At 43.6% G+C, this 13,708-nt stretch overlaps 4 protein-coding genes across 4 annotated transcripts; 1 reads left to right on the top strand and 3 right to left on the bottom strand.

Moving 5' to 3' along the window:
- Positions 1 to 459: 459 nt before the first annotated feature.
- Positions 460 to 2,253, bottom strand: AOL_s00007g276 (uncharacterized protein; the record flags this gene model as incomplete). Its single annotated transcript, XM_011120177.1, has 1 exon — positions 460 to 2,253. The coding sequence occupies one exon, from the start codon at positions 2,251 to 2,253 to the stop codon at positions 460 to 462; it is 1,794 nt and encodes a 597-aa protein (XP_011118479.1).
- Positions 2,254 to 3,185: 932 nt separating this feature from the next.
- Positions 3,186 to 6,536, bottom strand: AOL_s00007g275 (uncharacterized protein; the record flags this gene model as incomplete). Its single annotated transcript, XM_011120176.1, has 5 exons — positions 3,186 to 4,341; positions 4,414 to 4,668; positions 4,733 to 5,030; positions 5,153 to 6,299; positions 6,366 to 6,536. The coding sequence occupies 5 exons, from the start codon at positions 6,534 to 6,536 to the stop codon at positions 3,186 to 3,188; spliced, it is 3,027 nt and encodes a 1,008-aa protein (XP_011118478.1).
- A 1,755-nt stretch (positions 6,537 to 8,291) lies between these two features.
- AOL_s00007g274 (uncharacterized protein) lies at positions 8,292 to 9,101 on the top strand (the record flags this gene model as incomplete). Its single annotated transcript, XM_011120175.1, has 1 exon — positions 8,292 to 9,101. The coding sequence occupies one exon, from the start codon at positions 8,292 to 8,294 to the stop codon at positions 9,099 to 9,101; it is 810 nt and encodes a 269-aa protein (XP_011118477.1).
- Positions 9,102 to 9,521: 420 nt separating this feature from the next.
- AOL_s00007g273 (uncharacterized protein) lies at positions 9,522 to 13,023 on the bottom strand (the record flags this gene model as incomplete). The annotated part of the gene is made up of 7 exons (XM_011120174.1): positions 9,522 to 9,750; positions 9,975 to 10,532; positions 10,603 to 10,920; positions 11,034 to 11,331; positions 11,420 to 12,003; positions 12,098 to 12,630; positions 12,733 to 13,023. 7 exons carry the CDS (start codon positions 13,021 to 13,023, stop codon positions 9,522 to 9,524), a joined length of 2,811 nt encoding a protein of 936 aa, XP_011118476.1.
- Between the last annotated feature and the right edge of the window lie 685 nt (positions 13,024 to 13,708).

The raw sequence follows: 13,708 nt of genomic DNA, 5'->3' as shown, positions 1-13,708 counted from the left end.
CTACTACAAGGTTATTGGCTTTCACTAGCTAAATTTAAATTCATAATTCAATTGATCAAGAGAATTAAAACGACAGCTGGTCCAAAAAAAAGAAAGCAATATCGCAATACATATGTGTTAAACTATAGAACATGTGATTTCATGAATTCATAATTTCGTTAATGAGATCAACTCTGCAACTGTGTAGACAACCGCCTGGCTATTAACAACATACTATAAACAAACATGTTGAGGTATTTAACAAAAATTATTAAAAGAAAATTGGCTGAAACCTTGAACAGAAGTTGAAAATATATTTTTGGCGACATAACAGTTCAAACAATTTAGAATTTAAAAGTAAATAGTGACGAGTAAAAAAATTCTAGTCCATATTTAGTGTTTATTGTATCTCTAGAGGTCGCACCCAGGTGTCATAAGTCAGATCAAACTTCCTCAAATAATGCCAAAAGCTTAACCAGACTAAGCATGGGTAACGCTGCTGGGATATACCACTGGAATTTCCCTTCCATCTCTCGTGCTATAAGCATCTCGGCCACCGTAGGTTGGAATGGGCCCTGAACTCGGATACGCTGGGTATCCAGAGACGTTCGCTCTTGATCCTGGTGGGGGGCCCATATACCCTGGCTGGCTATAATATCTGCTAGAATCAACTCCGGGTGGTGAACGGGTTCTTTCTTCTGCAATCGCCTCTTTTATCAATTTTTGGCGGCGATGTTGTTCAATTCTTGGTCTTTTTTCGCAGAACTCATTGTAACTGTGACGACTCTCCTGTGCTTTCTTGAAAGCTTTGACGGCTTCAGCAGCGGCAAGAATAGCGAGGCCGACAGCAGTTGCATCCTTGAGGAGAGCTTTGTTTCTTAATTTGTCGGATTCATCTTCGTTGATTCTTCCGGATTCAACCTTTTCCTTTCGAAGGGCTCGCTTCTCACGGGCTTCATAACTAACATGGCCAAGATTAATGGTTGCAAGCAGGGCAAGGGCTACGCTGATAATTTCTTTGCGGCGAAGCCTCTTAAGGCGGTCTTTCTCCGTTGATTCGTCGATCGACAGGTCAGAATCGGAAAGGCTACTGTCGGAGGAAGAATCATCTCGGTCGCCATTTGACCTTCGAGACGATTTGGACCCGCGGCTATCCCGACGGCTGCGTCCGAATCGCTCTGCTGCAAGACCGCCGAGACCGAGGGCTGCAAGCGCTTCGCCCATACTTCGGCTCCGGCGACGATCCAATCCAGGTCGTTCTGGTGATTCGCTATCAGATCTTCCTCGCGGTCTGGATTGCGACCTCGATCTCTGATAGTCTAGGAACTTCTTACCAGCCGCTGCGATAAGTCCACTAGTTGCTAAATCCTTGACCCGGCTTGCTTTATCGTCTCCATCACCTCTCTGCCTCTGCCTTCTCCCGTTAAGGCCTCTTTGGGCTGCCAGTCCGGCTAACACTGCTTCTGCAATTCTCCTGTTCCCTTTCCCGTTTTCCTCACCACCCTTCCGATCCAAGATCTTCTCGACTACGCCACTAGCAACAGCGGCTTCGACTATTCTCTTTAAACTCTTTGATCCTGTTACACCCCCTGGTTCCTTCCTGGCCCTGAACGCTTCAACTACTGCAGCAATAACCGCAGCTTGTGCTGTAGTCCCATTTCCCTTTGACCGTGATCTAGACCTCCGATCAACCTCACTGTTGGAATCGTATCCCTCATCCGAATCGGCAGGTGACCTTCTCCCTCGACTCTTTGATCTAGCCCTCCTATAGGTCTCTCCAAGACCCAAGGCGGTGATGGCAGATTCTCCTGCACTCTTTGCTCTATCGCGAGTTCTCATTCTCCCGTGGGAGGATGTAGTAGACCCCTTATGGCTTCTATCGTCATCAGTCTCACTCTCCGGTTCAGCGACAATGCTGCTTGCGTCGTCTGGAACCCTTTCTCGATGTCTATGTCTATGCTTTTTTCTTCTTCTTCTTTTACCGTCGTCGATACTATCGACATCGATATCAGTATCGGTATCTGATCTTTCCCGATCATAAGTAGTTGGTGGAGCTTCACGATGTCGGTGGTGTCGACGACTTGGTTTTTTGTATTCTCTTTCGTCAGGGTATGTTTCTCCAGGAGAAACAGGCTCGGCTTCTGAATCTGGTGGAGTATATGTACGAGGTTTACTATGTTTATGGCGGCGATGGTGATGATGATGCTTTGGACGGGTCTCCGGCGCATCGGAATTGATGGCGTCGCCAAAATAGTCTTCCTGTGTCGTAGACATTTTGTGATCTTCTAGTAGATTTGGTGTTGACTTTGTGTTATTTTTCTTAACGTTTATAGTTCGGCTTGGCTGATGTCGACGAATTTATAGCTTTGGCTTTGATGAAGTTATATTTCATTACTAAGTAGGTAGAAAAATAATATTGGGGGGAAAAGAATTGAAAAGAGGCAAAAGCTACGAGCTTATGGAAAGCAGGTCGAATTTATTTCTGCTATTCTATTCCTGTGCAAAGCCCCCCGTACGTAAGGGAAGTCATGATCAGGGCGGAATATCGAAAATCACCATCCACTAACGTAACACGGATTTCGGATTCGGCTGACACAAACAAATATCCAATCTGGTTTCTGTTCATCTTTGACGCAAACTCGACGTTGTACACAGAACACCCTGGAATTCCGAGTTCCATAGACTCGACTGTAGGCTAGTTTTACCAAGCTTTTCGTTGTACCTGGGAGTTATAAAAATCGATGCCCGAAATTCCTAAAGAACTACGCTAATGCAGGGTGACAACATCGACAGGGATATCTGCGATCACCGTGACGTCACGGTATCATCAGCGGTCCTAATAAGCAGGATTTCAATTGACGTGACAGGCAGTGATAGAGGGTACTGAGCAAATGAGTCAACGGAGTCTCGGAAGTGGTATCGGAACCCTGCATGCTGTTTGCATATAGCCCGATCTTTGTTAAAATAAAATAAAATAAAATAAACTTTCTACGCCATAAGGTTTGGGCGGTAATGCTCGAATAAAAGGAATGTTCTGCTGCGCTGCTAAGGGGAAAAAGTGCCATGTCGAGACTACCAGACTTGCTGACCTGAACTTGAATCCATTTGATCTATTGAACGCCCTTCCTATAAATCTTACTTAGATATATAAACTGGTTAATTTTGCAAAAGAAATAGGTGCCATAACTAGAAAAATGGTGCCGAGTCTAAAGGAAGGATTCCTCGTCTGAATCGTCGTCATCATCTTCATAATCTCCGCCAATAGGCCAGCCAAAACCATCAGCCAGAGCCATTTGTGCCGCTTGCTCACCAGTTGTATTGTTACCAGTACTGCCTTCGCTCTCTACCGATGGAGAAAAACTGTCACCAACCTCCCTTGCAATTTTTCCAAATTGATTGAACGGCTCCTGTATTAATTTCAACATATCTTTTCTCGCCTTGATAGTTGCATCATACTGTCTCTTCGTCTTTCTATACCTTTCTTCCGCAAGTTTTATAATCGTAAAATTTGCCGGTGAGAGGGCATACCCGTCATGGTACCTCACATTAATCTCTGATCTGTATTCGTAAAGGCGAGTAGCTTGAGGGTTAGGGTAGTTCGATAGTTCAAAGTCAAGTCTTCTATAGTGATCGGATTCTTCCTCTGAAACCTGAACGTGGTAATGATGTTCTGTATTTGACTGCAGAAATTGGTTGATCGGCCCGCAGATTTCGCATCCTCCCGTTGGACACCTTGGAGAAGTCCACGAAGGAAGGAAGTAGCTGGCCGGCTCGGGCTTATCACAAGGGAAATATTTGATGATGGCCTCAACCATATTCTCCCGGATTATCGCAGAACAGGGCAACACAGTTAAGCTAGGTTTCCGTAAAAACTTCTCCACAACTTGGACGTTGATGCTGAGATAACGTCTCCATCTTTGCATCTCGTCGTCTGATACGGATACCATCTTTTCAAGCGGAATCAAAATGGCATCCGTAAAGAGCGTAATAAGGCGTGACCGATGGGGTTCGGCCTGTTCATCGAGGAAACGTAAATAATTTGTGATCCGGTTTATTGAAGGATCAATCCCTTGCCAGATAGAACTTGAAGTAGCTTCTGTATTCGACACACTATACCCCATTGGGTGATAATCGTTACTGAAACCACTTTGATCCAGTCGAAAACGGAAGTCTTCCGTTTCCGCATAGTACAATGCAAACCGCTGCCTCAGCCCGGCGATGATAAATTCATGGAAGGTATGGTGGGGGATACTGTTTAGTAACGCGTGGACCGGCGAACCATTTGGGTACCCATTCTCTACTTTTTTATATAGATCTTCAAGCAAGTTTACATTCGGATGCCCGGTAAATGTAGACTCAAAACTAAACCGCAAGTGGCGTATTGTTAGCAAGCGAAATGGCATGTCCTTTTAAATCAATATAGGTGTTACTAACAGCTCAATTACTTCTTCTTGTGGTGTGTCTTGATATGTTTCCAATAACTTGCAAAGAACACTGGGACTAAGCACGACATAGCGTAGCCCAAGAATCTTCTTCACAGTAGGGTCAAATGAAATCGGTAGATTTTTTGGGAACAAAGCCTTCAGTTTTAGGAGACGCAATAAGCCTTCCTTCGAGGGATTGGGGACTGGTTCAACCCCTCTTCCTACTGGCCTCCACGGCGCCACCAGATTCGCGTACTCGAAGAGACTTTTAAGAGGATTCTTATTATCAGTGCGAGAGTCATCAATAATAGCAATGAATGGGGCCTTACCTGGACTTCTCGATCATCTCAATATCATCTTTCCCCACACTTTGAAACATGCTATAGAGGAGCTCGCCCGCACGCTGGATCTTGTCATCTGGTGGTGGAAAACAAATACATCTCTCAAGAAATGCCAATAGCTTTATGACTAAGAGAGGGTCCCCTTCTCCCGCTGTTGTAAGGGGAGGCGACTTCGGTGATACGATATTTAGGACGGTATCCCATTGCAAAAGTGGTTCTTTGATCTGTTGGACAATCGATTCGGCTTCCGACGTTGGCCATAGAATAATGCAAGATGTTTTGTACCCTAAACAGGGTAGCGGACTCGTAGGGTCAGTCTGCAAGTATACCAAAGTCGCAAGTATTTTAGGTCTTACAAGATAAACGTTGGCTTGTTGAGGGCGAGGTCAATGAATGTAGGTGACTTACATGTATGGATCAAGGTTCCCTCATTTCCGGTATACTCCTCTTCTTGGTTGATGCTCTCAATCTCGTCTAGAGAAGGCCCCAAGGAGTATAACTTAGTCAACCAAGGGATTTGGCCGGAACCAAAATGTCGGTAAGTACCAGCGATGTGTTCGATACCCGTCAGAATAATTTCAACGTGTGCATTCACGCCACGAGTCCTATTAAAGTTAGGCGCCTCGTCTTCATCCTCATTCTCATAATTTTCATCCATTTCTTCTTCATCCTCTGATAGTTTGATTTGCACATCCCCACAGCACATCGAAATACCCCCAACTTTGTTCATTCCCGCTATTAAATTGGAGATAACATAGCGATCTTTACCTTTGAACCCGAGTCTCCTCTGAGCTAACGAATACTTATTTTCAAGTGAGTAAGCTACCGGGTCTTCTCTTTCCTTTAGCTCCTCTAAAAGCTCCAGGAGCCCTGATCTGACAGCTGTTCCAGATGCCGACAAAGAGCCCCCTTCAACTGTAAGGTTGTAAACTAAAGCAACTCTATACCCCCCAGTAACCTCTTCCACCGCATGCTCAACATCCGAATACCATGCTGCAACTCCAAAACTATAGTTGCAATCCCGAGCGAAATCAAACGACATTTCTTGGCCAGCGTGGGAAAGCTTGACAATTCCTCCTTCAAACACACTGGGAAGGATGACAACGACAGTTCCAATCATGCCATCTTCCTTCGGGGTGTCTCTATGAGTTTTGAAATGGTCTCCTTTCTCATAAACCAAAAGTTTGTACAAATTAAGCTTTGATCTCATTTCGGTACCGATACCAAGGGCAGTACCAATCTCACTCAGCACAGGGCCCTGAAGCCAATCTGTGAATCGAGGATTTTCGAACTCGAGCTCTGAGGGGTCGAGTTGGCGACTACTTCGGACTGTCGGGTCAATTATGGTTTGTTCCCCTTTCCCAAATGGGGAAAGCTTTCCTAATTCTGACAATTTCACTGCATCTTCGGTAGAAACTGGTAGTCTCAGGCAAGATCCATCAAGGCCTTTTACTTTGAGGCCGGGATTCGGAACCGCTGAATATGTAGATGAGAAAGCGAAGGTGCCTTGGTAATTCTCGAAGTCCTCCAATGCCCTATAGAGCCTGAGTTCAAACTGTTCACTTATGTTAGCATAACAAGAATATTTAATTCACTATATCAAGGAAATCAGGAAACAGACCGAAGGAGGAGGGGCCTCAGTACGCTCATCGTTGCTTTGCTCATCGTCATCGACAAGATCTTCATTTATTAACATATTTTCGTCGTCACCGTCGGACATCGTGGCCATGGCAGCTTCACCCTCGAGCAGATCCATGTGCATCGAATGGATAAAGGCAGGAATTTCATCCATTTTTACCAGCTGCAATAAATGTATACCCTGCAATTAGCTTCAGATCGAACAGAAAAAATTAAATTATCGGAACACGGTTTATGTGGTGATGTAGCTGGTTGCCGACTAGCTTACCTGTGTCAGGGTTCGGAGCTATCAATCGATGTTCGCGTGGATATTAAGGGCTGTTTATGCAAATAAGAACACGCGTCCGGGATCCCAACCAAGGCCAGATGACCGCTTAGTGCACTTGGTATGGTGTAGTACGAGGTGTTAGGGAGATGGAATGATAAGGAATAGCGGGCGGTGATCCTGCAGGCCGAATGCCGGGGTGTCACGACAAGCTAGAAGAGAGTCGAGTCCACGTCCAAAATCGAGAGCTTGCATTAGTGACGGTCACACAACATGCCGCTCAATGCAACACCAAAAATCCAACAGCTCTGAAAGGTCAAGAAAAGGTTCGAAGGTCGGTCTTTAGCTGGATTAACCGCCTCTTTTCACCTATCAGATCTAACCGATAAAAAAGTTTTTGCAAATGAAATATTGGTCTATTTTAATCGCTGGCTCTTTGATATCGGTATCCGTAAGTAGTTGAAAGTTCTTCGCGATCCCTACGGATGGCTCTGTCCGTCCACATACGTATACGAGGCTAAGATCTCAGCTTGTTTACGATAGATCAATTTACAAAATTGAAAATGAGGTCTAATAATGAAGCCTATGTTTATTTCTTCTTAATTTCTTATATTAATCGAAAACACAGTTGTTCTGATATCACCTAGCTGTGTTCTGGTCCTTCTATTTCAATTGATATATTTAGGCGCTAGGGCACACGGGAATCTGCATTATGTAATCAAAATTAGAGGCTACATTAAAAACTAAAACTATTGGCATGATAATATCAATTGATTGCACAAATTAGAATACTAGAAATGACGAATCGATAGATAGTCATTTTGTAGCGTCATTAGGTTCTAATACACATCCTGAGAGCCACCTACATGTTATTTAGCAAGCCGCCAAGTGCGCGGCGTAATTTTATATCAAAAACCCCGAGTAAACTTGCCCGAAAGTTATGGTATAATGAAGCAAATTTTAAAATCAACCTTATAATATCAAATACGAGCCTGAAGTATAGAAACCCAAGCAGTGAGGAACAATGCAGCCATCTATACAAACCATGACTGAAAGCTGGGATTATCCAACGCATTTTAATTAAGACTCGAGCTTGATCGCCAAAGGGCCAGAGATTCCAGTTTGTCACAACGGCGCTGTAGTACAACCTGCATGCCTAATTCGCCCAATTAAAAACTTCAGGCATCATTTCCTGCATCGCAGGGCCGTCCACCCAATAGCTACTGAATAATCGCAAATTACGAATGCGAACCCCTCTTTTGAAGCATATTGTTAAGGCTCGATCTCGATCTTTCCTAGGACCGATTTATGGTTATAAAATCAGCGAGCCAGTATATATTAATTAATCGTCAACTAGCTCCTTACGTATACTCCTACCAACTAATTCAAAGTTTATTTAATTTATTCTGAATCTATCAGGTTCGTTCGAGTTAGACTGCATCTCGATTGTTCGGAGTAGAACGTACGATAAGCATTCGCTCTCAACGTTGTACATCTATAGTTCCATATATCACTTTAGTAGATCTAATCCGCTCAAGCGTCAAAATAGAACCAGAACTACCCTATATATATATCCACGATATTATCCACGAATCGATTCACGACTTCAACATCAACATCAACAAGAGTCTCGTAAAGGCAGAAATGTCGGCTCCTCAAAAACCTATCAAAGGGTCAAAAGCCTACGAGAAGTTCCGTCAAGCGCTCGAGAAGATGGATAGATCAGAACTAGGCAACCTCGAATTTCGTCGCTACTCCAGAGACATGAAACGTCTAATTATCCAGGAAAAAAAGTTACGGAAATCGAGTAACAAAGGGATATCTAAAAAGGAAACTACAGATATTCTCATAAAGATGGTCGAAGTCCTCCGACCGGAACAGGCTGCCACGTTTAAAAATCGCTACCAAAACCCACCTAAGAAGCCCACACTTGAACGTTCCGGGGAAGCTAAAAAGCAGGCGCTGTTGAAAAGCAAAAAAAACGATCCAAATTATACACACGCATATTGTACATTTAAAATGTACCACGAAGACGTCAGCAAGAAAGTGGGAGGTATTTCTTTCAATTCAAAGTTCTGGACGCTCGGCCTCAAAGCCCAGAAATACATAGCAGGATCTTCCACATGCTCCAATCCATCCTGCAGTAAAGAATGGGAACATAAAAAAATCGGAATGGTCATTCGGGGATCTCGGGAGCCAGAAGTACTAGATTACCACGTATTTGTGCGTAATCAAAGGTGCAAATCATGTGGCTCTCTAGCACTCATGCAACTGAAGAAGACAACATATGTTAAAATAGTGGCACGTCAATTGAACGAATGGAAGGAGGAAGATCAACCTTCGCGCCACGATCTCGGGTACTGTGAGGAATGCAAAACTCGCAAGTGTCCCAACCTGAAGCCGGATGGCGTTGAAGGTCATGTAACCTCTGCTCTAGGAAAACTTCATCTATAGCACTTCAACTATAGCACTTCAACTATAGCACTTAAGTATAACGTTTTCAGATAACTCTAAGTCTCCTAATTACTTTCCGCGAATTTTTATTAATCCCATTTCTTCCGCCGAAACTTTCAAGTCCTGAGCCGAAGTTGTATATGTATATAAGTCCATATGTCATATTTTCTTAAAATATCAGTGTCAAAGCCTGGGAAACTATATCAGCAGGGGACAGGAAAGCCTGCTGTGTCTCCTTGACCAATTGAGTACTCTGAATGAACGAGCTCATGTCTGTTCGCCTTACAAAATCTTTGTTTCTTACATTACAGCGATACACCAATATAATAAGTGCGTCCAAAGGCGCTGTAGGTATATATATATATATATATTGTGTACCAACTATGACATTCAAATCAAACCACAGACCACAAAATGCGATCAATCACTCGTCAAATCAATAACCTTTCTCTTAACCCCCCCAGACGTTGTCCCAAACCCCAAGTTCGGCGCAACCGCCGACGAATTCCCCGTATAAGCTTGATTAGCTGTTCCAATTATTCGCCCTTCATCATCAACCTCTACACCAATTGCAGCTAGAAGATTCCTCCTAACCGCAAGAGCCGTACGAAACTCCTCGACATCTTCATTATGCCTTCGCTGAAAATCCCTTTTTTTTTCGATATAGTAACAACCGTGTCTGCTTTTTTCACGCCCCACCCCGTTGAGCGAATATCTAAATAACCTTTTATTTCCCAGCCTATGGACTCGATGGTTTGTTTATAGTGCAATTTTTCTCCTTTCCTACTAGTCGCAGTGAAGTTTTCACTAGTTGGAGATGAAAGAAAAGAGTTTAGAGGGTCGCAAAGACTACAACTGGCCGGCCAAGCGCACATGGTAATTTTCGGAAGTGCTAAACTCGCTGTAAGGGGTGGCGATTTCAATTTAGGATGAAGATTGAAAACTGCATTCTGGTAGTTTGCAAGAAAAGTTTTGATAACATCAGGTTGTGATTGCAGAAGCATCGAGGAACTTGGAAGTTCTTTTACTTCATGCGCGACTCCCTTGAGGGTCTCCAGAACCCATTGTTTATGACCCTTTGTCTTGACAACACTCAGAAATTGGACGATTAACCTGACTGAATCCGGATCCCCTAGTTCTTGGAGGATTTTAAAGTAACTTGTGAGTTGCCATTCAAGTTGCTGTACCCTTCCAAGGGCGGCCGAACCACCCGGGACGTCGAACCCAGCGATTTGGTGATCCATATATGCGAAACATAATTCCGAATTTGATTCAAAGCGTTTGCGAATCCCTTCGACAATGTACTCATGGATCTTGAAGGCTAAGGATCCCCAGATTTCCAAGATTGTAGGCGTCGATCGCGCTTTTATTTCTGCATCCAACATTCGTCGGAAGTTCTCATTCGGGTGCTGTACGAATATTTTTCGGAGGCTGTCGAAAAGATTCAATTAGGTTAGTAAGTTTTTTTTGGCTTATTTAGAACGCCGTTTATATGACTTACATAGAAGTAAACCGTCCCTCATTTTCTTGAGACATGAGCTCAAATAGCAAGCGTATCGCTAAGACCACATTATAATCCACGACCAAGAACTTCGATCCCAATACCCTAGCAAATCTAGGCATGAAAATCTCAGAAATTTGGAATGGGAAAAGCCTCAGCATCCGCGTGAAGTTTTGGGCAACAATAGTATATGTCCTCGGAGGAGGTGGTCGAGGTCGAGAAGAATAGTAATAGTCATAACTATAACTAGTCTTTTGTTCCACCTTGTTTACAGAATCTCCCTCTTTTTCGATATTAGAGACCATGGAACGTGCTAATCTATATATCATAGTTAGCTTCTAAACCAGTATACTGACATATACATATTGCAGTATGGTATTTGATATTGGCCAGCAGAAGAGCAAAAGTCCAAGGCGGGGGAAATAACTTACGTATCGCATACCCCCTGTAAATCCGCAGCAGAAATCCCCCGTAGGCTGTCCTTGAGGAAGTTTCCTGCATCTTCTATATCCGCATCCGTAAAAGGTTTCGACATCAAGCAAGCCTCGACGACAATGTCCCAGATTGCTTCTACATATTTCGGATTATTCATTGGCGGCGCTGGAATCGAGTTAATCGCCACCTTAAGATCATGCCACGAAGACTGGCTATTTAGGAGCGCCCTCGTGCGCAAGTTAAGCGACCTGACGGCCGAAGTTGGAAATATAAATATACAGCATGATATATGCTCTATTATCAATCTGTCAGTTAGCTCATGTCACTTTAGACGGAGGGGCGCTTGCGGACACTACAAGGGGATGTCTAGACTACTACTTACTTTTCTCAAACTCCTCGTCCGGATCCTCCTCTTCAAGCGGATCATCAGGTTCCATACCCCCATCAACCTCCACCTCAATCTCACTCAACCTCGGACCCAAAGTCAAAATCGGTCCCGCCCAATAAGTCTCATCTTCCGTCCCAAACGTCCTCTCAAACCCAGCAAGATGTACCATAGCCTCCAACTCAAAATTCATATTCATACGATCAATATCCAAATCTACATGATCATACCCATCTAGTTTTGAATATTCAATACTATCCGGAACATCTCTTCCGCCTGATTCATAAGTAGTCACGATATATCCACAGTAAAGCGATAGACCGCCTACTGTTTTCACCGCCTGGATGAGATGGTGGACCAAGGTACTATCAAGACCAACGAATTTTTTCTCCTCCAGGTCTGTTGGAGTATACTCTTGATACTCCATAGCGTATGCCACGGGTTCGTCGGCCGTTGCAATATCTTGGACGGCGGTAATTATCCCCCCGGAAGGAAATAATCTCGATGCCAAAGGCTTCGGACTAATACGAGCAGAAAGCTTGTACACCATCGTCACCTTATACCCATTAGACACCGGTGCGCTGTGACACGTCACATCAGAGTACCTACCCTCGTATGAATGATTAGACAACAAAACTTTCATTATAAGATACTCGATCGGGAATATTCACTTACCAAGCAGTAGCAACAGTATCAAACCCCGACCTCCCCCCACTCTCAACCTTCTGCGTCCCATGAAGACTACTCATTACCACCCCCCCTCCAAGAAACTCACTCGGAAGCATAACCTCCAAAGTTCCAATATTATCTTGACCATTCCCAAAGCTTTGCATCTGACCCGCCGTAGCTCCACCAGAATAAACTCTCACCCCCTGAAAAGCGGGTATTATATTAGACTTCCCTTCAAGTCCCAAACTCTTCACTACCTCCGGTAGCAATTCCTTCTCTACCCATTTAATCCAATCCGGATTCCTAATCTCAATAAGATCCGGAAGAACCTCCAACACCCCGTCAACGGGTAACGATAACTTTGTAAGTCCAACAGCTGCCTCAACATCACGCCTCGAAAGTGGTAGACGCAATATTCCATAAGGCACCGCCGCAAGTCCTGGGTTTGGAGCGCTGGTATAAGACTTCGAATAAGCTATATTACCACCAAGGTAATCGCCATCAGTGACGCCGCTTAACATTATTTTACACAGGCGTCTCTTTTTTTATTATCAAGAATTAAATAAAGTTTAATTAGTTAACATTAGTTAACTATATACTCGAAGCTTAGAGAAGTAAGTAGCAGGGGAGATTGAACTTACAGCGACTCCATAATTGTCAAATTCACTATCAAAGTCATTCTCCGAGTCGTCGTCGTCGTCGTTGTCTTCATTGATAGTGACTTCCACGGGAGCTCTGGGACGAATTAGATGGTTGACGACTTTTCTATCGTTCTCTTCATCAACAGAGTCTTCCTCGGAATCATTTGGATCGCTATTGGCCTCTTCCTCTTCCTCCTCTTCCTCCTCCTCCTCCTCCTCCTCCTCCTCCTCCTCTTCTTCAGATCCAATTGGATCACTATAATAAAGCTTTACCCGCTTCGGATCAGACATGATCGATTGATGCCGCTATTCTCAAAACCCCGAATATAATACGTCTAATTAAACGTAGCTATAGCCAGAGTTATAAGGGGTTAACCAAGTGCAACAAACATAATATAACTACTAATTATCTCGCCCCCTAAAGCTAGAATATAAGGGAATTCGAAACCAGGCCGCTGAATTAACGGGATAAAAAATAAAAAATAAAAAACTTACAAAAGGCAATTGGTCGCCTAGCATATATCTTATCGAAAAGAAAAAGTTGTAAAAGTCGACACAAAACGCAAGGAAGGGGTCATTAACGCGCGCACACAGAAGGACCACAGGATTTTTTTACTCCCCTCAACGCGTCTTTAATTAAAAACCCCCCCAATGAAAAAGCACCAAATCAGCTGGTGTTTGTAGCTATCCCGTTCTCCAATCTCATTAGTTAGAAGATCTCTAAGCTTCCCCCCTGCAAGTTTCATTTCGGGACACACATGCCGCGAAGGCTAGTTCCGTCCAATAAATTAATCCAACAAACAAAATTTGCGTTGTCGAATTTAACGGTGTTCGATATAAAATATCTTCCAGGTCTGAGTACGAGACAAATAAAATATCCAGAAAACGAAATTTCCAAAAATTATAAAGATATAACTCCTAATTTAAAGTAGATAAGTAGCCAAGGAAGTATATAACCCAGAAACCACACTACCCA

The sequence above is a fragment of the Orbilia oligospora genome (assembly GCF_000225545.1).
Source record: "Orbilia oligospora ATCC 24927 unplaced genomic scaffold scaffold00007, whole genome shotgun sequence".
Lineage (NCBI taxonomy): Eukaryota > Fungi > Ascomycota > Orbiliomycetes > Orbiliales > Orbiliaceae > Orbilia > Orbilia oligospora.
This window is presented reverse-complemented; position numbering and strand designations above follow the sequence as displayed.